Source organism: Cynara cardunculus (assembly GCF_001531365.2).
Source record: "Cynara cardunculus var. scolymus isolate 2C chromosome LG 1, CcrdV1, whole genome shotgun sequence".
Taxonomy (NCBI): Eukaryota; Viridiplantae; Streptophyta; class Magnoliopsida; order Asterales; family Asteraceae; genus Cynara; species Cynara cardunculus.
In genome coordinates, this window is record NC_037528.1 from 20766758 (window position 1) to 20791695 (window position 24938).

Here is a 24938-nt window from a genome sequence, read left to right on the forward strand (position 1 = left end):
ATTGAATTAAAAATTACACAAAAAAATGAGGAATTTCAAATAGTTAATTTGATACTAATATCGATATATTTTTGTCAAATTTTTATGATATCTTCAAATATATTTTTTTCAAAAATAAAACATCATCGCTTTATTAAAATCACATAAAGCTATATTATAATATCGATTGAGATAAAGAATAAAATGAAATATTAAAATCACGATGTATCTCGCTGTATTATGCAAGTACACTTCTAGTTTTAATAATATATTTAATGTTATAATTTTAATTTAATGATTTAACCAGAGATATCCTAAAAAAGATGCATATGAGATGAGGTGGCAAACAAGAACCGTAAAGGAGTATCTCTCCACTCCCTCTGCTTTCAGAATCTAACAACGGCTTTTTCTGGATCTTCTCTATACTAATTTGGGGTTCACAGCGTTCCTACTTCCCCTGTCGCTCACTTCCGCCATTACTCCAACTGGTAAGAACCTTCTTCTTCTCCATTATCTGTAATTTTTCAATCGGAGGTGCTTGCAATCATCTCAGACTCCTTGTTCTACATCGATTCTGACCTTTTTTTTATTTCAAATTCGGATTTGATATATAGGTAGTCGATAGTAATATCAAGGATCAATGGCTTCTTCTGCTACAATGGCTGTCAATAATAAGTTGATTGTGGCTGGTGATGGTTATAAGGTCTGGGAAGATCCGTCGTTCATCAAGTGGAGGAAGAGGGATTCTCATGTTTCTCTACACTGCCATGATTCCGTTGAAGGTATATCAGCTTTTATGTATACACATATATATATATATGTGTGTGTGTGTGAGATGAAGAGAAAACGTTGACTTTTGGCATTAGGTATACAACTTTTCATATGGTAGTTTTGAATAGGTTTATGAACTTTGATTTTGACATCAGATGAAAGAGGTCTAGGGAAAAAACCAAAAAAATAAAAACCGAGGAACACCTCATTACCGTTCATATGTACGGTATGCACACGTGCATATAAGTAAGTGGAGATGTTTCTTGGTTTTAATGGACATGCACATGCACATGCACATGTGGATACCGGACAACTTACTTACAAATAACTTCTACGGACATGTTCATACTGAACAACGAAGAGTTACTATGGTGTTACTCCATTTTTCATATTTTTGTAGTTTTCCCTTGACCTGACCCCTGGTCACTGATCTACCAACAATATAGGTTTTTAGAACGCAATCCCCAATGGGGTAACTAATAAGAACCTCCTTTTTGCAAATTCTTTTGCCAACTCAAAAATATAAGTACTACCGTAAGAACCCACTTTTTAAAACTTTTTTTGCCGACTCACCAAATTAAGAACCTCTATAACAAAACACTACAATGGTAGCTACAATGGGTGTGTATTAGCTGCTTTACTCCTCGGAGCAGATGGCATGTCTGCTGATCCCACCTCCATGTGGGATTTACTGAGCTCATTTGATTTGAATTTAGTGCTGAATAGAAATTTTCATTTGTAGGTTCTCTAAGATACTGGTATGAACGAAACAAAGTGGATGTCCTGATAGCAAAATCAGCGGTTTGGGATGATGATGCTGTTTCGGCGTCAATTGAATGTGCAAAGTATTGGGTTCAAAACTTACCTTTCGTTAAATCATTATCCGGATACTGGAAGTTTTTCCTTGCTCAAAGTCCTGCCACCGCTCCTTCAAAATTTCATGATACAATCTTTCAAGACTCTACATGGGAAACGATACCAGGTGGGATATCATCATCTTAATTGAAACATGACTCGATGTTTCAAGACTTTTGTTATGTATGACCTTTTCTCTTTCTTTCTTTCCTGTTCTTACAATTATTCTGCTACAACTTTTAACGGTCTCATGTTTTTCCTTTTTTGCAGTACCTTCTAACTGGCAGATGCATGGCTTTGATCGACCCATATATACAAACATTATATATCCATTTCCTCTTGATCCGCCCCATGTTCCTGAGGATAATCCCACTGGCTGCTATAGGACATATTTTCACCTTCCTAAAGACTGGGAAGGTAAAAACTGCATGTAATTTTCTATTATGAGATGTCTGTTGTCATCATCATAAATTGTCGATGCATATTTTTTTCACAAGATTCTCTTATTTTGTCATAATTGAACTGTACTCTCTATATTTGACTGATAGCCAAGTAGATTTCTTGGCTTAGGTAGAAAAGTTAAGATTTTTATTGAAGACGTACAATCTTTATGACTCGATTGGTATTTGACAGGCCGACGGATATTATTACACTTTGAAGCTGTAGATTCTGCTTTCCATGTCTGGATCAATGGGGCTCTTGTTGGATACAGGTTTTGTCTTGCATGAGAAATTATGTCATTCAAACGGTTTATTCAGCACAACAAACAAACAAACAACAATTTATCTTAATCTATACAGACAACTTAGTTCATACAGAGAACTTAATCTATAGAGGGCTTAGTGAAAAAACAACCAAACAACCCCTTAGTCTGCTAGTGCCTACCCTATCTCATGAGATGCGTTTTTTTGCTTTTAACACAGACTGATTTTTCTCATATTCACACGGTTTATTGGTTTTGGTCAGTCAGGACAGCAGACTACCTGCTGAATTCGAAATTACCGCCTTCTGTCATGAGTGTGGATCTGAGAAGAAGAATATTGTGGCTGTACAAGTATATAGATGGAGTGATGGTTCATATCTTGAAGATCAGGATCATTGGTGGTTATCTGGCATTCATCGAGATGTGCTTCTTTTAGCCAAACCGAAGGTTGCTGATCTTCTTACATGAGCTAATGTATTCTGTTCTTATCTTGAAGATCAAGATCATTGATTTTGTGCATGTGTTCAGGTATTCATTGCAGACTACTTCTTCAGATCAAATCTAGCGGAAAATTGTACCTATGCAGATTTAGAGGTAACGTCTTCACCGCCGGTCTTTTCGCTTCAAAAACCCAAAACCCAAAACCCTAAATCAGAAGAATTAAATGATGGTCGAATTTGTATCCTTTGTACTCTAGGTTGAAGTGATTCTTGATAAGCCATTGGAGATCAATGCCACTACAGATGTCAAAATGGAAGCCACCCTGTTTGATATTAGTGGCAATGACCGAGTTGATCTGCTATCGACTAAAGTGGCAGATTTGCAGCTTCAACCCCCTCCTAGCCCTTTAGGGTTTCATGGGTATCGACTAGCAGGAAAGCTGCAAAATCCCAAGCTTTGGTCCGCAGAGCAAGTGAGTATTCTCGGCTTTCAACCAACCTATGACTTTTTTTTTCATTCTAAGAACATTGGATTTTGTGGCAGCCGAATCTTTATACTTTGGTCGTCACCCTGAAAGATGCATCAGGCAATATTGTCGATTGTGAATCATGCCAAGTGGGCATACGGCAAATCTCGAAAGCCCCAAAACAGTTGCTTGTGAATGGGCATCCAGTCATAATAAGAGGTGTAAACAGGCATGAACACCATCCACGTATAGGAAAGACGAACATCGAATCTTGCATGGTTAAGGTAATACCTCAAGTTCGTTTGTTTTCTTCTCGCTACAACTTATATGACGCCAAATATGTCTTAATACCCTAATAGACTGCTTTATAGGACTTAAAACTTATATGACCAAACAATAGTGTTTTCGGTGTTTTATAAAGTTGATAGGATGCATTCAGGCACCATAACAAGTTTTTTAGGACATTTTTGAAATAAAACGTCTTATTAGTCTTTTTATATGACATTATTTGAAAAAGTCTTATAAAAACAAGTGTCATATAAAAAGATGTGTTCGTAGCATACTTTTCAAAAGCGTCATAGAAAAGCTAATATGACACTTTATTTCAAAAGTGTCCTAAAATACTTGTTAGGATGCGCAATATGTCTTAACATCCTACTGTAACACCTTTATTTAGGACTCACAATTTTTTCGTCGTATAAAAGCAAGTCCTACAAAGCAGCGTATTTGGGCATATTTGACGTCCTATAAGGCCAATTTTGTTGTAGCGTCTTTTGTTCCATTTTCTTGCAATACATTTCATGCAGAATTTTTGTTCCTCATGTTGTAGGACTTGGTATTAATGAAAGAACACAATATCAATGCGGTTAGAAATAGCCATTATCCTCAACATCAAAGATGGTATGAGTTGTGCGATTTGTTTGGAATGTACATGATAGACGAGGCCAATATCGAGACACACGGTTTTGATCTTTCTCGGCATGTCAAGCATCCATCACAGGAACCGAGTTGGGCTTCATCTATGTTGGATCGCGTTATTGGCATGGTGGAGAGGGACAAAAACCACGCTTGCATTATTTCTTGGTCTTTGGGAAATGAGGCAAGCTACGGACCAAATCATGTTGCTCTAGCAGGTATGATTAAATATATATGAGAATATGTAAAACTCCATTAGATTACTCTGCAAAAGAGCCCATGCGGAGCGAAGGAGGTTCAAACATATATTGAGGAGAATATGTGCAAGTCTAGCCGATGTGAGACTCTATAACACGCCCCCTCCAATGGAGGCTAAACGGGCACAAATTTTCCCGAAAGTGTTGAGAGAGGGATAGACAAGTACAAATTTCCCTAGATGTCGAGTCCCTAGAGTGGTAGACCTGGGCTCTGATACCATGTGAGAATATGTGGAATTCCATTCGATCACTCTCCAAGAGATCTCTTGAGAAGAGAACGGAGATCCCAACATATATTGAGGTCCAAGTCTAGTTGATGAGTGACTTTAACAACATCAATGATACACACATGTTCTTCAATCATCAATCATCTTTCGCTTCATAATGATATAGATATCATGGATTTCAGGGTGGATACGTGGGAAGGATCCATCAAGAGCCATACACTATGAAGGCGGTGGATCGAGGACCTCATCAACAGACATCATATGTCCCATGTACATGCGTATTTGGGACTGTGTTAAGATAGCAAAAGATCCAAATGAAACAAGACCTCTGATATTATGCGAGTAAGTTCATCTTTTGATCAATCTTTGCAACGATGAAACGTGTAACGAGCTGTTCTTTATATTATCTTTTTGTTGGTTTTTGTTGTGTTAACTTAAAAACGATTTGATGCAAATTTAGGTATTCGCATGCCATGGGTAATAGCAACGGAAACATCCATGCATATTGGGAAGCCATTGATAGCACGTTTGGTCTCCAAGGAGGATTTATTTGGGATTGGGTTGACCAGGTTCGAAACCCGCCTATTAAATTTTAGATATTTATTTCACAACAATATGACCATCTAGCAATTTATACGTGTTGGTAAGAGGCCGTTTACTAAACACTTACCTTGGTAAACCACTTACTGGTTTAATTACCTCACCGAGTGGCAAGGACTGAGAATCTTACCCGGTAAGAGGGAAGGCAATGATCGAGAGTCCTATCCGGTAAGTGAGGGTGATGACTCTTACCCAGTAAGCACTTACCAGGTTATAAACGCTTACCATCAATTCATTTTGATAACCTGGAATGTTACCCAATAAGGTAAATGAGAGTTGTGACTCTTGCTCAGTAAGCGCTTACCTGATATGGCAAATGGCCCCTAAGTTCACAAGTTAATATGTGGTAGATTCGCATAGAAGTCCTATTGCTTATTTGCTTTATGGTTGTATATTGTCTTTCCTCTGTCCCAAGATAAGTGTCCACTTACAAATATTGTCTAGTTCCCAATTCTACCTTAATTATGAGATGGAGAAATACATTAGTCCCTCTATTATTAAGGGCAAAATTTGTCATTTAGTTAATTAAAAGTGTAATAGTTACACATTTCTATAGATACCGCATTAATGATATCGTTGAATTGTGGAAATGAGGGATGGGTGATAAATATTTGATTCTTGGTACAGGGGTTATTGAAGGAAAGTAGTGATGGTAATAAGTATTGGGCATATGGAGGCGATTTTGGAGATACTTCAAATGATCTAAACTTCTGCTTAAATGGTCTCATATGGCCGGATCGAACTCCTCATCCCGCGCTACATGGTGATTATTGCTTTCTGTTTTGTTATTTTAACTTTTAGTCATCACGGAAACAACCACTCTACTCTTTTGGGTGGAGGTCAGGTCTACGTACATCTTACCCCCAAACCCCACCTTCGGGTTGGATATTCCGGGCTTGTTTGGTTTGGTTTTGACATTATCCTTTTCACATGAACTAAAACCTTTGTCTATTTGTTTTCAGAGGTCAAGTACGTCTATCAACCAATTAAAGTTTCATTCACCAACAACATTATTAAGGTATAGTCGCTCTTCTTGTTTGTGAATTTCATTTTTCATGGAAATAGCCATCTATCTTAAGGGCCAACTCAACTCGCGGATAAGGGGTAGGCCATGTGGTTCCTCCCCATAGGTTGCTGGTTCGAGTTTCATCAGGGGCCACTCTGGGGATTTTTCTGACTGTAATCTTCTGGGCCCCATGGGATTAGTCGAGGTGCAGACAAGCTGGCCCAAACAACCACGGTTACCAAAAAAACAACATTTATCTATTTGAGCTTTTTTATGAAGCAAGTGTTGTTAACATTAATCTTGTATTTCTTGCTTCATAGATCACAAATACCAATTTCTATCAAACAACACAAGAGGTAGAGTTTAATTGGGTGATTGAAGGTGATGGATGTAAACTTGAATCGGGAATTCTTCATCTACCGACATTAGATCCTCAAAGTAGTTACGATATCAAATGGGACTCTGGCCCATGGTATCCGTCGTGGACCTCATCCTCCGCTGCTGAAACCTTTTTGACTATAACCGCAAGTCTCTTACAACCCACACGGTGGCTTCAATCTGGTCATGTGATCTCATCTCAACAACTCGAGTTACCTATGAAGAAAGAATTCATCTCCCATGTAAGTATTCTTCTGATAAGCCTCTCACATTTGACTTAATAGGAGTTGTAAAGAGTGCGTTTGGTACGCAGACACGATAGGACTCGACGGAGGAGAGTGAGGTAGACATATGAAAGAATTGTGCAAGGTTTTAGGGTTTTAATTTGATGTGTGTAGTTTAGTAATTTATCAATTTTGTCCCATCTCATTTTCGTTCCACCTATTTTGGTGCCAAAAAAATGCATTTTTGTCCTTTTCAGTCTTGTCCTGGCCAATCTAATGTCATACCAAACGTGGGACCATAAGTTTTTGTTCTGTCCTGTCCTGTCCCATCTTGTAATTGAAATCTTGTTTTGAGATCATCTTACATTTTGTTTGGAGTTGCAGGTTTTGAAGATGAAAGAAATCACGTTGGATTGGGATATTGTAGACCATAATCTTACCATCCGCCAAAACTTCTCGGAGATCACGTTCAACAATCAGTCGGGTGCAATAGAGAGCTGGATGGTAATTACTTCTATTACGTTGCATTACATGTTTCTTTTGTAAATATCGATGGCTCTATGTGCAATGGCTACACTACAACAAAATCGGTTTTATAGGACGTTAAATAAGCCTAAATGTCCTAATAGACTGGTTTATAGGATTTAAGTTTATACGACCAAACAATTGTTCGTCTTATATAAATGTGTTACAATAAGTTGATAGGAGCTTTTGGTCCTAAAAAGTATTTTAGAACAATTTTGAAGTAAAGCGTTATATTAGTCTTTTTTATATTACGTTATTTGAAAAAAATGTATTATTAAAAACCAATGTCTAATAAAAAGACGTGTTCGCAAGAAATTTCTTAAAAGTGTTCTAAAAATCTTGTTAGGATTCTCAAATACGTCTTAATATCGTATTGTAACATATTTATATAGGACGCACAATTGCTTGGTCCTATAAATGTAAGTCTTATAAACAGGTCAATTAGGAAATTTAGATATATTTGGTGGCCCATATAGCCGATTTCATTGTATTGGAAATAGGGCACTCATATTTTCATTTAATTTTACGTTTTGATGGTTATAAACGATAGGTCGAAGGAGTTCCAGTGATGGTTAAGGGCGTAACACCATGCTTTTGGCGTGCGCCTACCGACAACGACAAAGGAGGAGAAGCCAACAGTTATTTATCTAAATGGAAAGCAGCTAATCTTGATAACGTAAGCTTCGTTAAAGAAAGCTCGACCATTGAAAAGATTTCCGATCATCTTCTGGAAGTAAGCATCGTGTATAACGGTTTCTCCAAGGGAGGTGAAAATGACGATTCCGTTTCTGGCACAGAAGGATCAAACATTCTGTTCAAAGTTGACATGAAATACTCGTTCCACGGTTCAGGAGATGTCGTTTTGGCTTGCTACGCAAAACCACGATCCGATCTTCCGCCTTTGCCACGAGTTGGGGTCGAGTTCCATTTGGAGAAATCAATAAGTAACATTAAATGGTATGGGAGAGGACCGTTTGAATGTTATCCGGATCGTAAGGCGGCTGCTAATGTTGGTTTGTTTGAGAAGAAGGTGGATGAGATGCATGTTCCGTATATAGTTCCCGGTGAGTGTTCAGGTCGGGCCGATGTTAGGTGGGTCACGTTCCAAAACGATCGAGGTTCGGGGATCTATGCTTCTATTTATAGCGGCTCTCCACCGATGCAAATGAATGCGAGTTATTATAGCACGAAAGAGCTTGATCGCGCAACTCATAATGAGGAGCTTGTCAAGGGAGATGACATTGAGGTATCTTATAGCTTGCATACTTATACACATAAATGTTTATATACACAAGGACATCTAAGGGGCCGTTTACCTAAACACTTACCCGGTAAGCGCTTCATGGTAAAATTCAATTCTATCGCTTACTTATCGGGTAAGATTTTGTCTACCAAAATGATATTGTATGTAACAATTTACCCGATAAGCGCTAACCGTGGTAAGAATCGTCGTCATCACTTACCCGGTAATGCTCTCGGTCCATGCCTTCACTCTTACCAGGTAAGATTTTTGGTCATTGTCATATTCATCCGGTAAGGAAATATGACTTGGTAAGCGTTTACCCGAGTAAGCATTAGGTAAACGGCCCCTAAGTGTACACACACATATAGGGGAAAGTTCAAATGACAACCATAAATATTTTGAGAACTGTGAAAGTCAGTATATGTAATTATGTATATGTATAGAGAAGGGGGAGGTTCAAGCGAGAACAATAATTAACCAAATAAAATAACACAAAAACGGTCAAATCATGTGAAAAGTCACATGTAATTTTACATATTTTAGTGTAAAATCACATTTGATTCGACCGTTTTCTTATTCTCTTGGTTACTGTTTTCATATGAACCCGACTCTCTCTATATGTGTGTGTGAAGGTGCAGGTACAAACTAGAACACCTCCATTTTACAAGAATGCAAGAACACCCTTATCACATGTGATAGTACACGTGAGAGGAACAGGTGGTGTGCGGACGACATGAAGGTCGTCTGCATCTATGATTTAATACCACATGTGATGGATTATACTATCACATCAAGAACACCTTTATCACATGTGATAACACATGAAGGTGTAAGGACGACTTAACCTGCAACCTAGATTGCACCAAAAGTTGTCCACCTCTCTGATTTAGTTTCACATTTGTATCATGTGTGATTGAATATAGTATCATATGTGATTGTCTATAGGAAAAAGACGTTCTCGTAAAATGAAGATGTTCTCGTTTGAACCCTTCCCTATATATGCATTGATGCATATGCATTATCACTAATGTATTATGTCAATTAGTATATCCATCAAAACGCATATACTTTATATGAAGCTCTATTTGTTCATTGAATCATTGGTGCATATACTCACCGAAATTCATATAGTGTATATAATCAAAGCATATATTGCTTCTTACGGTTTTTAAAATATTTATGGTTCTCATTTGATTATTCCCCTACATATACATATATATATATACACACACACACATATATATATACACACACCCCCCCACACGCATATGTGTATATATATATATATATATGTAGGGGAATAATCAAATAAGAATTACAAAGAGGTTGAGGTACGTTAAGACTAGTTTCATGTATTGTTTCACGTTGTGAAACAATGCATGTGAAAGTATAATGTTATTTCAAAATGTGATTATTTTTAACATTGTGAAACAACACTCTATTGCCACATGTATTGTTTCACAATATGAAACAACACATGGTCAGAGGTTCTCACACACACATACACACACACATATATATATATGGAAATCACATTTTGAGATATCCTAAATAATGAATAATGGAAGAGCATGCCACATAAGGCACAAAATTTATAGTGCCAAAAACGATTCTTATGAGGTCATTTGATGATACTGTTGTCATCACTGTCATTTGGTTAACGATGATGTATTGGGGATGTACAGGTGCATCTCGACCACAAGCATATGGGTATCGGTGGCGACGACAGTTGGTCGCCTTGTGTTCATGACAAATACATGGTTCCTTCTTCTGCACCTTACACTTTCTTCATCAGCTTCTTCCCTTTAACTGCTGCAACCTCTCCCCATGATATCTACAAGGCCCAATCTTGAGACTTGGTCAAACAAGTCAACGCCTTTCTTTGTCTCTTTGTTTAGTTGCTTGGTTAATTAATTCACTACAAATTATGTGCCCGTTTTTATCGGATTTTAGGTTAATTTGTGATGTTCGTAAATTAACCTAGAAAATAAACAAATAAAATCATTGGTTTTATTTTTGTACCCGTTATGCGAGCCGACTAATCTCAGGATGTTTGAATCTCAGTGGCCACATGGGGATTTTTATTCCTTATTGGATTCGAATCTGGGATCTCCTGACACTTTTGACCTTTGGAGCCCAAGCTTAAACCAATCAGACACTACCCTTGTGGTTTGATATTTTATTTACATTTATAATTAATCAAATTACGATATTTCGTAACATTAGTCAAGACGGACGGAATATTATAAAGGTACGGAAATGCTTGGTTGTCGGTGATGAATTTATTAGATCGAACAAAATTGCAACTCGTTTCTGTTTCGTAAGTGCCAAAATTCAAGCAAAACAAAATTGAGCTTAAAACCGTTTATTATATTATATTTTAGTTTTGTAACGTATTTTAACAAGTATATTGATTAGTTCACGATGAAACTATCGATCCATTGTTGATGTTGATATAAGTTGAAAATGATTCTAATAGATCATTGTAACACAAGCTAATTGTATCTTTAATTGTAATGAGTTAGGGTTTACGTGAAACCAAGGGTTTTTCGTGAGACCCGTAAGACCAATTTATGTTCACTGATCAACTTTACAAGCTAATGATTTAATAGTCTAAAGTTGCACGGTGGCAATTTTGTGATTATTGAGAAGTCTCGTGACAATTTTGTGATTATGAATGTTCAGATTGTAGATATAATTCAAGAGTTAAGAATTGGTCTCACGGGTCTCACGAAAAACCTTTGGTCTCACGTGATCCCAAGTCTAATTGTAATATATACGAAAGAAACAAAAACAAAAAAAAAAATCATAAAAGCAGACTTACGAAGATTAACTGATGTCAGAAGTCAACAAAGTTTTTTATGGTGAAACCGATCCAAGAGGGACAAATATAGAAGTATTTCACCCAATTACATTTTTGCCGTCATGTTGTGGAATTCGAAGGTCTTTATAGCAAATATAGAAACACTGACAAACATACGTGTTGCGACCATCGCATTTTCCCCATCCGTCGGGGTGCACTTTTGCACAGTGTTGGTCACATGGCTTTTGCGAGCATCGTGTCTTGGATACTTGTTCATTCTTACATATCGATGCCAACTTGCAACTCTCACCTGTTTGATCATCATCAAATGGATGTAAACCGCTTTTCGAGTTGATTTTGTCGGTCAAAGTTAGAAACTTCGATCACTAAAATTGACGCACGGTCTTTAACATTTTGCAAATTTCTTTAGAAATACATTGAAATGTATTATAAATTATACAACGTGTAGAAAAAAATAGTTGACTTGATCGACGTGTGGTGTCGAATTTGAATTTGTAAAATGACATGTTTGACCCTAAAAGTCAACTTATAGTGTTAGTGACGGTAGCATACGTCAATCCCTTAACCAATGAGTTGATTTCCAAGGTCGAGCTTAGAAACTTTCAGTCGTAAAAATTGATACGTGTTCGTTAACTACTTGAACGAAACCTTAACGAAATTGATTTTGTGACTATGTTTGACTTTGAAAGTCAAACTTGATAAGTTGACCTTCAGAGTCAAAGAACAACTTGTCATAAAAATCGATACACTCTTTTTTTTTTTTTTTCTTAAAGTTACATATCAAAATCTATACTAAAAATACCCAAAGAAAAAACCTTATCAATATCGAACTTTTGAAGTGAAATGTTTAACCTTAAAAGTTAATTTGATGGGTTGACTTTTAAGGCAAACATAACCTAGGGATGGTGATTTGTCCCAACCCGATAGGAAACCTCGCTCACCCGATTTGAATGGGGACGGGGATTCCCCGCTAAAACGGGTCTCAGGACTGGGGACGGGTTCCCCGGTAGACTCAAACCAGGGTTGGGGCCGAGGCGGGGTAACGTATCTCCCGATCCACCCTGTACCCGATATATAATTTTATTAATATATTTTATAATATATATATATATAATTTATTTTCTAAAATTAGGTATTGACCGAGGATGAGGACCGGGTTTGACTAGAAAATAAACCGGGGACGGGATATTAATCCCCGTACCCGGCGGGGACTGGGGGCCGTTTATAGAAACTGGGGCTAGGGTCAGGGATTAGAAAACTCACCCCATCCTAGCCGTTGTCATGCCTATCTAAACTTCAGTCATGAAAATTGATGCTCTCTTTTTTTAAATGCTTTAAAATGCATATCAAAAGGTATACTAAAATACCTGACAAAGTAAAAAAAACGTTGGCATGGTTTCTAAGAAAAACTGTATTAAAATCGAACTTCTTAAATGAAATGTTTGACTTCAAAAGTCAAAACAAGAGGAGGTGCAAAAATGCATACCACCAAATGGATCAAATAGGATGAGGATTGCCAACACTACTACACACAACTGCATAAATGATGGATTTTCAGATGATATGTTTATACCATAAAAGAGATGGTGATTCGATGGATGTTTGATCCATTGAGCTTTAAAGACTCCTAAATGAAAGCATTAATCCTAAATGAAAGCATTAATTGTTTCTAAGTGTTTTCAGTTTTCTAATAAAGAGATTGAAACTGGACTACTTAAATACAGTATTAATTGTTCCATGTCTTCTGGCTTTTTGTTATATCTCAAATAAAAGAACCCGATGATGGAAAATTTGTTTACGTAAAATTTTGAAGTTTATAACAATACAAAATCGTAAAATTATATTTAATTTCAACTATAGTTTTTGGATGAATTATATTTTTTGGTCCTTGTAATTTCACTCACTCGGGATGGCAAAAAGCTTCGTATCTGACAGGAAACCCAATACCCGAACCCGGTTTAATCGGGGAATCCCAAAGTTGGTTGGGTATGGGGGAATCCTTGAATTTGTTAACCAGGTATGTGATCGAGGATGGGGACATTTCTCAAACCCGACCCCGTCCCCTAATAAAATGAAAACAAAAAAATAAAAGAACCCAAATGTCCTTAAGTTAAATAACTTTTTTTCACCTAAGTTAGTTGGAAGGACCAAAAGTAAAACAAATAACAACTACAGTTTCCAAAACTATAATTAATTTTATATATATATATATATATATATATATATATATATATAGAGGAGTGATCATATGAAAACCGCCCTCATTTGTGTAAACCGTGCAAACCACCTTCATCTGTCGATTTCATTGTTTAATCTTATGAAATTTTTTCATGAAATTGTTTAATCTTGTGAAATTGTTTCATATAATACTTTTTTTGATGAAGTTGTTTCATATATGGTTGTGAAGTTGTTTCATATAATACTTAATGAAACTGTTTCATGTATTTCTCTAACATTAATGAAACTGTTTCATGTATTTCTATAAAATTAAAATAATGAAGATGATAATATCTATGATTAACACCCTCCACAATAAAAATGATTAATCAACCTCTCTTAATTACAAAAAAAATGAACAAAATGGAAAATTATGATTGGTTGAATGCGGTTTGCACGGTTTGTACAAATTGAGTGGTTTGCATTTGATCGCTCCCCTATATATATATATATCTAAGGCATTTTTTACTGAGGGCAAAAACTATAGTATTTAGAAAGTAATTTTCAATACAAAATCCTGGAATTTATCCAAGTTTATATTAACCACAAATCCTTATTCCCCAACAATAAATTACACCCGAACCTCTACCGAGGGACAAATCATACAAGAATACACAAGTGATAAATTGTTTTTGTGAATATATCGTGTTATCTATTTTCTTAGTTTGTGATAACACCACTGCGAAGACCCCAGTTTGTGAAAATGTTTTGCAAAAAGTTTTCGCAGAAGAGTAGACGAACAAAAACAAGAAAATAAGTTTTTATAAAATAGAGGTCCAGCTCCTTGATATTCGTTTAGACTTCCAATCTACAAAATTGGCTTGAGAACAAGACCAACATTTGGCCATTGGCTTTGACTCGAGAAGCAAGGCCAGTATTGGCTTTGTCTCTCAACCCGTTATGTTCCTACTCTCTTTATCGAGAGGAGAATAGCAGCGGCTATTCCATAACCTTAAGAATTAGAGTTTGAAGAACGGATGATGTTGCAAATAATTATGTTCGCAAGATAATTCAAACTAATAGACATTATGTACACAAGAATTAGACAGAGGAATAAACAAGAACATGGTTCACCAGTTTTACCTCTCGAATCAATGAGTCAGTTGTGGTTTTATCTTTCGATAAAACAACCATAAAATGCTTGGAGATTAGCATCAACCTGCAATTAGACAACACAAAATGGAAAGCTCCAAAGGTGAGGTTCAGATCATAAAGAAGAAAAAGTTTGAATCTACTGTGTATGGTTTTAAGGCTTTAATTTGACATGGATAGTTTAGTAATTTATCAATATTTTCCGATCTTCCAATTTTTGTTCAACCCTCTTTTGGTGGGACCGAAGAAATGCATTTTTGTCACACTCAATCATGTCTAATTCTCGCACCAAACATGGGATACAAGTTTTTTTTCTTTCTATTATGTCTTGTACTATCCCACGTACCAAACTCACCCTTGCTTGTAGACAAATATGATTATTTCCATTAACTCATGACGGTATACTGGTTGCTCTAAGAGGCAGTTTGGTTGGTTTTCCATAAGGTCATTTATGGATAAAGTTGCATGTGTGAATTAATCAATCTGTATAGATTGAAAAAGTTTTTCTATGAAAGAGTTTTTTCATAAATGGAAGGAGCGTGTTTCTTAATTTGGAGGGGTAGGTTTGGAATTCTGCATAAAGCTTCCTCCAAGAAGCTTACTAAATAAGTCACTTTCTATGTCATTAAGTCATTATCAAACAGTCATGCATAGCTGACCAAATAAGCTACGAGTCTCATTAAGCTCATTAAGCTGCGAGTCCCATTAAACTCATTCAGCTGCTAATAAACAGGTCCTAAGACATATACATGTTCCTAAGTTGTCCAAGTGTAGAAGCTTTAGCCTGACAAATATGGGGTAGAATAGCTGAATAAGACCAAATGCGATGCCAATCAGACAATAACTGCAAGTGCAAATAGAGCCTGCAGTAATGGGTTATTTAAGAGAATAACCATTTGACAGGTTTTTCTTCTGACAGATTTTTGAGTCATTTTTATGTTAAAATTCTGTTAGACAGAGACGTTCATAAATTTATAAAGATATGTTATTCTCTCCTAAATAACCCCTGTAGCAACTTTGTAAGCATCGTAACTTCTAGTTGAGTGAAATTCCCTAGTATTTCCGAGTATATCGACATATTACCTAATTCACGTCGGAAACGGAAAAGGGCAAATACGGTATGCATTTATAATTAGTATTTCAGTATATTGGTTTTGAAAAAAATCAAGTTCAATGAAAATAACGTGTTTCACAAAAGACAAAGCTTAAGTTATCAAATTACTCACCTTATTCAGAGAATGCGAAGACCTCTCCAAGCAAGTCATCGCTATGACCATATTCCTCAGACTTCTTATTGCTCCTTTCAACATGTTGAAGATTGTCTTCATAAGCAGAAGGCTTGCAGTACCCTTCTTGGAGATCATGTCCGAAGTCGAGAAAACCATGCATATTTTCGTGCAACGGACTGTCATCAACGATGTTCATGCTCAAGTCAGAGCGGTTGGAACCTGGGTTTGAAACGTCGCTAGTCACAACACTTTCTGAAGATTGATTCAATCCAGCCATAGTTTCTTCAGGAAAGATTGAGCCGTGGATTGGAGTCGAAGAATTCATTACATAATTTTCATGGAGAGGCAAGGTGATAGTCGTAGTTCGCTCAGAAGGTAACACGAGATTGATTCCTGCAAGAGACCTTTGATCGTTTACTTTTGGTGCAAGAATTTGATAACATTTCACAGTTCCCATTTGTTGTAAACATTGGATGTCTGCAAGTGCCCTTGATGACCATGATAGAAAGCTGGTAACAGAAGAAACTATATTCGTACCAATTAACTTGCAAGGCCAAAACTAGAGAAACTGTCTTACCATCGTTACGCTTTGCAGTTCGATGAGAGATTGTAGGATCTTCTGGAAACTTCTCACTGCTACCATTGGAGTTGGAAGGTGCGGCAAAATATTGACCGGCAGCAAAGACTCTGCATGAATCATTTTTTTCATATTTATTCTTGTTCTGTTTTAGAGATCGGTAGCTACAAATGAAAAAAGGCACGTAAAAGGATGCAAATGATTATGACCCAAGTGATTACAGAGCAATCAAAGAACTAAACTAAGGGGCCGCTTACCCGAAGCGCTTACCAAGTTACATTCCTTTACCGGATAAATATGACAAGGACCAAGAATCTTACCCGGTAAGAGCGAGGCAAGGACCGAGAGTCTTATCCGGTAAATGAGAGGAATGACTCTTACCATGGTTAGCGCTTACCGGGTAAATTGTTGCATATGATGTCGTTTTTGTTGACTAAAATCCTACCTGGTAACTAAATGATAGTGTTGAATTTTACTAGTAAGTGTTTACCAGGTAAGTGTTTGGTGGCCCCTAATTGTTGTTTCTCATATCAATGTCGGTATTTTAGAATCCTTATTGTAAATTTTATCATAACGAATGAAGTTAACTATAAAAGAATGTCCAATGCCTGTATCTTAAGAGCATGTACAAACTTCATTCTGCTAATAAAACTATTTCTTCTTCAGTCTTCCTCCCATGATTCACAATATTTGAGGAAGAGAAAATGGATCATGCTCAAATATCTGTATGTTAAAAGATAAAGTTACCACTTTAACATGATCCAATTAGTAACTTAATAATATGATAATTTCAAGTTTCTGAAATTTATATAGACATACTTCTTTAGTAAAGAAGAATTATATGTTGGCAAGTTGTTTCAGACTTCAAAGAAAGTATAGGCTCAATGGAGAATTATGTCTTGGGTAAATAAATCCTAATCTGGAAGGGGGGTTACATGTACCTAATACAAACAAAAGAAAAGGTAAACAGCAAAAAAACAACAGATATGATTGCTGCTGTTTATAACTAAGCAGATAGAATGAAATCAAAAGTTGATCTTCGTTTCTAGTTTCGATTAAGATCGGCCATTGCCCTTACTACTCATCTATGTTGGTATTTCTTAAACAATACTTGGGGTTTCATTAGGAAATAAGAGAAACCATAAAATTAGAAATTTTCTAGCGGCACACTATAGGACTTTACTAACTTGAAGACATGCTCCTACTAAACACAGCTTGTGACTTGTTTCTTGAGTAACAAACTAAGAAAATGGACCATGAGATATTCTAATGAAGTTTTAATAAGATAAACAATATATATAGCAGAAAGCTTCATATGACAGTACCTGCCATCGCTCCAATCAGGATGAATCCCATGGGAGCCATGCAAAAGAGGCAGTAAATCTTGTTGCCTAACTTCAACTTCTTGAACTGGAAGCTTATGAATCTCAATCTCTCCGTCAACATACTTTCTACTGATGCTCATCTCTTCACACAGCTTTGGATCCATCACATAGAAATACATCTACACCACAGACCAAGATCATGAGCATGCTTGCAGAAGATTAATATATAAACAACACATATTCCTAATTACCTTAGGCTTTTGCCAAATGGGAACTCTTCCAGACCTCATTTGCACTTCAGCATTGGAAAGATACCAATGGGATTGTTCATGGGGTTTAGAAAAATCCTTTCCTGCAAGACTAATATCTTCATCATCAGAATTATTCATGAGAGTTTCAGCAGCATTATGTCTGTGAGTAACCCCACCAATACACTCCTCTCTTTCTGGCCAATCTGCTCTTCGGCAAACATCCCACCATTGAATAGGTTCAACTTTCACTTGCAAGTTCTCATCATGCATCTGTGCCTGTGAAGCCATCCCACTCCTCAAAGAAGATTCACCTTGCTCTGCCCCCAAAGAAGGCAACAGCTGATATTGAATTATATGACCAGATGGAGAATAAACCAGCAGGTGCTCTAGGGCACTGGAATTCAGAACAGTAGGTTCTAAATTGTGACATACAGAACTCTGAAAAGTAGCAGCAATGACACCAGGTGGTACAGATACATTTCCAGATGCCAAAGATGCAGCACTGGTCACTGTATTAAGCCACCCAAAATTATTTTTTATTCTACTAACCGCAGAGAGGGTGATAGCTGCTGGGGCTGGTGGCAAGAAGGATCGCTTTATCATGAAAGACGAAGTGGACCACCAAGCTGAGAGCATTGGACTACTCATTTTGGAGTTTTGTAACTGAAGACTGGTCTCACCACCAGAAGGAGACAAAACAAATATATGGCAAGTCCCCCTGGATGAAACTACAGCAACCCACTGGCTATATTGACTAAAACATATGTCTTGTATCACCTGTTACATAAAGAATTACGATGCGTACAGCATACCAAGTAATTAAAAAAAGAAGCTCAATAGCTTCCACCAAAAAAAGTTAAAGAGAAGAGATAGGAGGGAAACGCACAGCTGAAGTCATGCCACGATGAAGCTTATAAAGATGTAGATGAGAAGAATTCCAATCAAAGACTCGGGTGCCAGATCCATTTTTTGAGGAGGATGGAAGGATACGGAAAATATTGACATTATTCCCATTTACGGATGCCGTGACTAAGAGTGTCCCACTTGGATCAAAACATAGTGCAGAAATGGGACTTGTGTGAGCCCTAAATTGCGAAATGATGACTTCGGATACAAAATCTTTTATAACAACCTGCATAACTATGATTCAGATGAGGACTTATATAACTTGAAAAAATCTAACCATCATTATAAGCATCAAAAGCCTGTAAATTCCAATAAAATTTTGTTATCACAATTGAAGGTCATAACTCATAAAAAGTCATGGCTTGCAAATAATCATAATAATGCATCAAGTACTGCAAGGGACATTCACATAAGTTATTTTTCCATGTAAAGTTCCACTGATACCGCCAAGGGCAAGGTGCAGCTCCTATTCAACATTTATTCTGTTCCTAAACGATAAGTCTAGGATTTAACCAAAGTGTGTAATTTGACCAAAAAACATGATAAGTGTGTATAATATACGCATGTGAGCCTGTTTTTTTGTGTGACAATATTAAACCATAGATATCATAAGTAAAGAAAACAGCATAAACAAAAAACAAAAATAAGAGAAGACAGGGAAGGATACTGAATCAACCAAGAATGTTAGAATTTATGTTATAGGTTGTCATATAGGATTATACAAACAACTAACAAGTAATAGACAATGTTACTGTAATGTCCTAAAGATGAGAAAAAGTAAGAAGCAGAAATGTCTTGCGTGTTTACAAACAACTGATTTTCCTTTCAAACAATACCTTTAAGTGCAATCATTAACAAATTGCTTTATATTGGCTACCAGATTATTACGACATAAAAGACTAACCATCCCAGAATTGTCAGTTTCAGTTGAATGAGCTGCAACCCTACCACCTTCCCAGCTGGAGTTTGATAACATGGGAGAAGTGGAATCATCAGGGAGAAACTCATGATAATACTTTGACAATGTTTTGTAGCCCATGTCTCCCAGGTGAATAAGGCCAGTAGCTAGATGCTTACTGGATTTCACAGCATACCGAGCCACGAAACTTCCATTGCCAGGTGAGGTTGAAGGACTAACACCTGGAGAAGGGCTCAAACTTTGAGGACTTAACCGTCCTGTGTCTGACAACAATGGGTTGTTGGAAGCATAAGCCAACCACCTAGGCCCCACGGCCATTGGTCCATAGCCAATATTGATACCATAGGGTCCTTCACCTCCCAAGCGAGGCACAGGATATGTGACTACACTGAATTTATTTTCAAGAGTGAGTGCGTCGAAGCAATAAATCTGCATGAAAAAACAAAGAAGTTACTCCCTCCAATAAAGATTGCAACAACTTTTATGTTAGGGGTCCCATATTAATTGCAATATTTCCTTATTTGGCTTAACTTTCAAGCTAAAATTACTTACTTTTCCCATCTTATAATTAGATGATCAATTATGTGGTTGTGGAAGGGTATTTTAGTAATTTGACTCATAGACAAACACCTCTTCAAATATTCACAGTCACATGTTGTAATCTTTATGGGAGAAAAGGGTATAAGGCATGTATAATTCTATAATAATCTTATATTTGTAGCATTGCATGACAACCTTAGTTTCCAGACTTAAGTGTTGACAACAGTTAGTATGTTCCAAGTCAAAATAAAATATCTGCATACTGTCCATATCCTCTAATAAAATCATTTCATCATCTCAATCCAAATACAAACCACCACAACTTGAGCTTCAACAACAATACTTGCTCAAGATAACCAGTCTTCAATGAGAACTGAGATAGGCACAAGATGAAGACCATGGTACAATAGTATTATAGAATAATGATTGAACTAGAATACACTGCAGATAAATGCTTACTTGTGAAGCAAGCCCTACAGCAACTACTCGTGGACTGCATCTAACCATATACACAGTTGACCTGAATCTCAATATATGAACATAATTGTGTGACCTTAATGAGTAAAACCGAACGGCTGTAGGAAACTGAACGAAGTTTCCCATCTGAGTCACAGTGTAACTATCTCTCTTGTTACACGGTGAACCCAAATCCCTTTTCTCTTCACTGGCCACAACCAATAGCAATGGGTGTGACATTCTGAATCCCTCACGGCCTTTAGACTCTTCAGGGATGGGCTGCATTTGGAGAAATGTGACTGGATCATCGCGTCTTGAAACCAATTCTTTAAAATTAGAAGCATCATCAACGTCAAAGACTTGAAAGCCATTGGAGTAACCAAGTAGGAGGACATGCTTGACAGAAGATGGCCTAAGCTCTAGTCTATCAAAGCAAGACCATAGAACCTGTTGGGAGAGATATACAAGAGTGCAATCAGTTAACAGTCAAAATATTGTACCTGATATTGATAAATGAAGCAGGTAAACTTATTCAGTGTCTACTTTAAAAATATAACAATCTGATTTCTAATGTTAGTCTTGTGATACAATATGTGATAAAGCATCTCCAGGGAAATGGGACTGTGCATTTGGAATGTGTAATGTCTGTGAGCCCTTTACCTACCAATTAATGGGTTTATGTTAGAAATGCCCTTCATGCTCAATGTTCAACAACTCCCCCCCTCCCCCTAAAAAAAAGAGAAAGCACAGTCACTCACAACACAGACACGATGTATTATTTGTCAGGTCTACTTATTAAAACTCCTTAACAACTGACATACATGACCTGTAGTACCACAATGGGCGTGCATCTTCTCACTAATTGCATAAGAAGTCATCTTTTAAATGGGATCACAAATCATAATTTACTTCTTCATAAAGATCCACCTTCAACTGGAATCATGCATCTATTTGTCCCCCTTGCATGACTTGCTCATTTCCTATGACCGTGTACCATATCATGACAACCTTCAATTTTCAAAGTTGATCTTAACTGGCAATGATATAACATTATTCAACAAAAATGATAGCTACTCAGTTGCCTACACTTTGTTTCGAATAAGAACAAGATAGACATATTTCTGAAGCATTCTGCTAGAGCAAACTTCAAATAATGCAAACTTGTGTGTATGATAAAGCTATTTATAACCCAATCAACCTGGGACATGTCTAAGAATTGGCTTAAGGTATGAGAGCATGAATGCCATGCATGTTCTTGAGCCTCAATTGTTTAATCTCCTTTAGTTTAAGCAATTGTCATTTTCATTTGTTCAAGAGAATAATATAAACAGTTCAACTATCAGTATTTTTTTTTTGATTAACCTGGATATCCAACCCGCTATGCGAGCCGACTAATCCCAGGGCGACCACCTGCTTTGCAGATAACCCGGAGTCACCGCATTTGAACCTCCGTGGCCACAAGAGGATTTTTATTCCTCATTGGATTTGAACATGGGACCTCCTGATACTTTTGACCTTTGGAGTCAAGCTCAAACCAATCAGGCACCACCCTTGTGGTTACAACTATCAGTATTAGAATTACAATAAATGCACTTGTATGTCCCTACTACATTTCCACCACAAAATGTTTGTTTTCAATTCCATACTTTCTCTAGCTTTGTCACTACATACTTTCTCTAGCTTTGTCACTACATACTTTAGTCTTTACCGAACATGTGCTTTCCATCTTCTCACTAACTTATAGTTTGTCTCGATACAATTATCAACAGTTTTAAAAAAGGATGCATAAAATTGGATAGTAATATTCAAAATTAAACCAAACAAAACATCAGCCTTTCATTAAATGCTGCAATGGAGAAATAAAGTTTATGCAATGTGAAGTCAATTGTTGCCATTTTGGTTTCTTTTGTTTCAATCCAATTACTAAAAGCTTCAAAGAAGTACCAATTTTTTTTTGCACACGGTATATTTGAAATTGAATCATACAAAATATCAAAAATCCATCACTCTGAAACAGGAGCAGATATGTTAACCACTATTATTCCAGTAAAGTACGTTATAAATTTAAAAATAACAATAATAATGAACAACTAAACAAGTTATCATAAAACCTGATCTTTGTGAAGTTCGCCGGAGGAATCACCGGCAATCGATACAGCAACGGAGGCTCCAGCAGACTTGACGTTTGAAGAAACGGTCTTGATACAGGAAGAAACGAATCTGAATGACTTTAGAACTAAGGGATTGCCGTTGTCGTGTTTATTATTCTTAGCCTTGTTTCGGCTTTTCCTCATAATAATAATCGACTGTCCGTTGTACTTTTACCGGCTGCGGTAAGTATCACAATGAAGTCATCACCGCCTCCTCCTCCTCCACTTGCCGCCGAACGTCGGCGATTGAAATAAAGCATCAAGTACTGATCAAGTATAGGGCAACAGTTCCACAAAAACACGATTGAGATAACAACGGCCGGAGATTTTGGTTGTGTTGTTGGATGGTTATGACCTTTGTTAGAGACGGTTTATCACTCTCTCTGATTGCAAGTCTCTGCTTGTTGATTGTGGTCTAAGCAACTTTAGTTGATAAATGCCATATTGGTCCCTTGAGATATTTTTATCATCATTTAAACCCTTTTACTTTTAGATTTTATCGAAATTTATCTTAGGTTTGCATTTCTGTTGCGAACCGGGGGACAAATGAGATCGCGCCACATGTGTCAGACATTCACATGAATGTTGTAAAACATTAGCGTCAGTTATTCACGATAAATGTAAACATCTGTTGTGCTCTCTTTTTGTTTCCATGTTCGCAATGGAAAACATATTTACAACCGAACTTTTCTCTAATTTTTATAAGTTTAACCACAAGAGTGGTGCCTGATTGGTTTGAGCTTGGCTCCAAAGGTCAAAAGTACCTTAAGATCCCAGGTTCATATCCAATGAGGAATAAAAATTCCCTTGTGACCACGGAAGTTCAAATGCGGTGATTCCGGGATATCTGCAAAGCAGGTGGTCGTCCTGGGATTATTCCGCTCGCATAGCGGGTTGGATATCCAGGTTAATAAAAAAAAATATTAACAGTTTATTCTTATGTACGAACATTTCCTCCTCTTCGATCACAACTCAATAATTCTATCCCATATGTAGGAAACTAAACATACTTTAAACACCTCTAAATATAGATTTTATTTTAAAGTTCTATAATAAATTGATAATTATCTTAATAATTTTCTATAAAAACAATTAAAATAAATTTTTCCAGGTATAAAGAAGTACATATAATATTTATATACGATAAATACAACAGATAAACTCACACTATTCTTAACTTTGATGAGGTTTGAACTTTTGAGCTCTTAGGAGACTAAAGACTATAATACTGCTAGGCTAAAGACCATTTGATAAAGAAGTACATTGCATATACATATTTTACCCATTTTATTAGATGATTATATCCGTAAATAAACATAATTCAATATGTTATCAGTGAATATAACCCAATAGATTATCAGTTCTATTTATATATTATAGTTTTTTTTTAAACTGTCCATAAAATGCGATACCCAAAATAACAAAGTTGTATTTGTAACAATCTATGTAAATTGGCATCACAAATGAGTAAGGGTCGTTTACCTAAATGCTTATCCGGTAAGCGCTTACCTTTGGGAGTTAGCACTGCAATTTATTTTACCGGGTAAGATTGTAGTACATTAAAATGATATCGTATGCAACAATTTACCTGGTAAACGCTTACCCGGGTAAGAGTCGTCACCCTCTCTTACCGAGTAAGATTCTTCATATTTATCATCGTTCTTACCGGGTAAGATTTTTGACCCTTGTCATGTTCATCCGATAAGGAAAACTACCCAATAAACATTTACCGGGTAAATATCTAGTAAACGGTCCATAAGTCCGAATGCAATGTGGATACTTTTTTTATGCAAGAGTGTAATAAGCTTAAAATGGCAAGTTTGGACTAAAGTGAAATAGAAAACCAAAGTTAGGGACTATAT

The 24938-nt window shown here is 36.6% G+C and overlaps 2 protein-coding genes across 5 annotated transcripts; one reads left to right on the plus strand and one right to left on the minus strand.

Moving 5' to 3' along the window:
* The first annotated feature begins 351 nt into the window (after positions 1 to 351).
* Positions 352 to 10611, plus strand: LOC112513887 (beta-galactosidase). 3 transcript variants are annotated; one of them, XM_025120221.1, is made up of 18 exons: positions 352 to 467; positions 594 to 761; positions 1493 to 1732; positions 1876 to 2022; positions 2239 to 2317; positions 2572 to 2755; positions 2837 to 2902; positions 3006 to 3221; positions 3293 to 3499; positions 4045 to 4348; positions 4797 to 4956; positions 5075 to 5183; positions 5842 to 5977; positions 6177 to 6232; positions 6541 to 6840; positions 7207 to 7326; positions 7898 to 8593; positions 10276 to 10611. In XM_025120221.1, the coding sequence occupies exons 2-18, from the start codon at positions 620 to 622 to the stop codon at positions 10441 to 10443; spliced, it is 3330 nt and encodes a 1109-aa protein (XP_024975989.1). In that variant the 5' UTR covers positions 352 to 467; positions 594 to 619; the 3' UTR covers positions 10444 to 10611. The 3 variants fall into 3 exon arrangements, with proteins under 3 accessions (XP_024975989.1, XP_024975990.1, XP_024975991.1); XM_025120222.1 differs by lacking the exon at positions 10276 to 10611 and having other exon boundaries at positions 7898 to 8023; positions 8145 to 8261; XM_025120223.1 differs by lacking the exons at positions 352 to 467; positions 594 to 761; positions 1493 to 1732 and having other exon boundaries at positions 1879 to 2035.
* Positions 10612 to 14489: 3878 nt separating this feature from the next.
* Positions 14490 to 23459, minus strand: LOC112526760 (autophagy-related protein 18h-like). Of its 2 annotated transcripts, XM_025137185.1 has the most exons (10): positions 23038 to 23459; positions 20930 to 21373; positions 19916 to 20359; positions 18992 to 19237; positions 18282 to 18882; positions 18106 to 18206; positions 17855 to 18033; positions 16530 to 16639; positions 15950 to 16345; positions 14490 to 14790 (listed from the first exon to the last, which is right to left on the minus strand). In XM_025137185.1, the coding sequence occupies exons 1-9, from the start codon at positions 23218 to 23220 to the stop codon at positions 15951 to 15953; spliced, it is 2703 nt and encodes a 900-aa protein (XP_024992953.1). In that variant the 5' UTR covers positions 23221 to 23459; the 3' UTR covers positions 14490 to 14790; position 15950. The 2 variants fall into 2 exon arrangements, with proteins under 2 accessions (XP_024992953.1, XP_024992946.1); XM_025137178.1 differs by having other exon boundaries at positions 18106 to 18882.
* Between the last annotated feature and the right edge of the window lie 1479 nt (positions 23460 to 24938).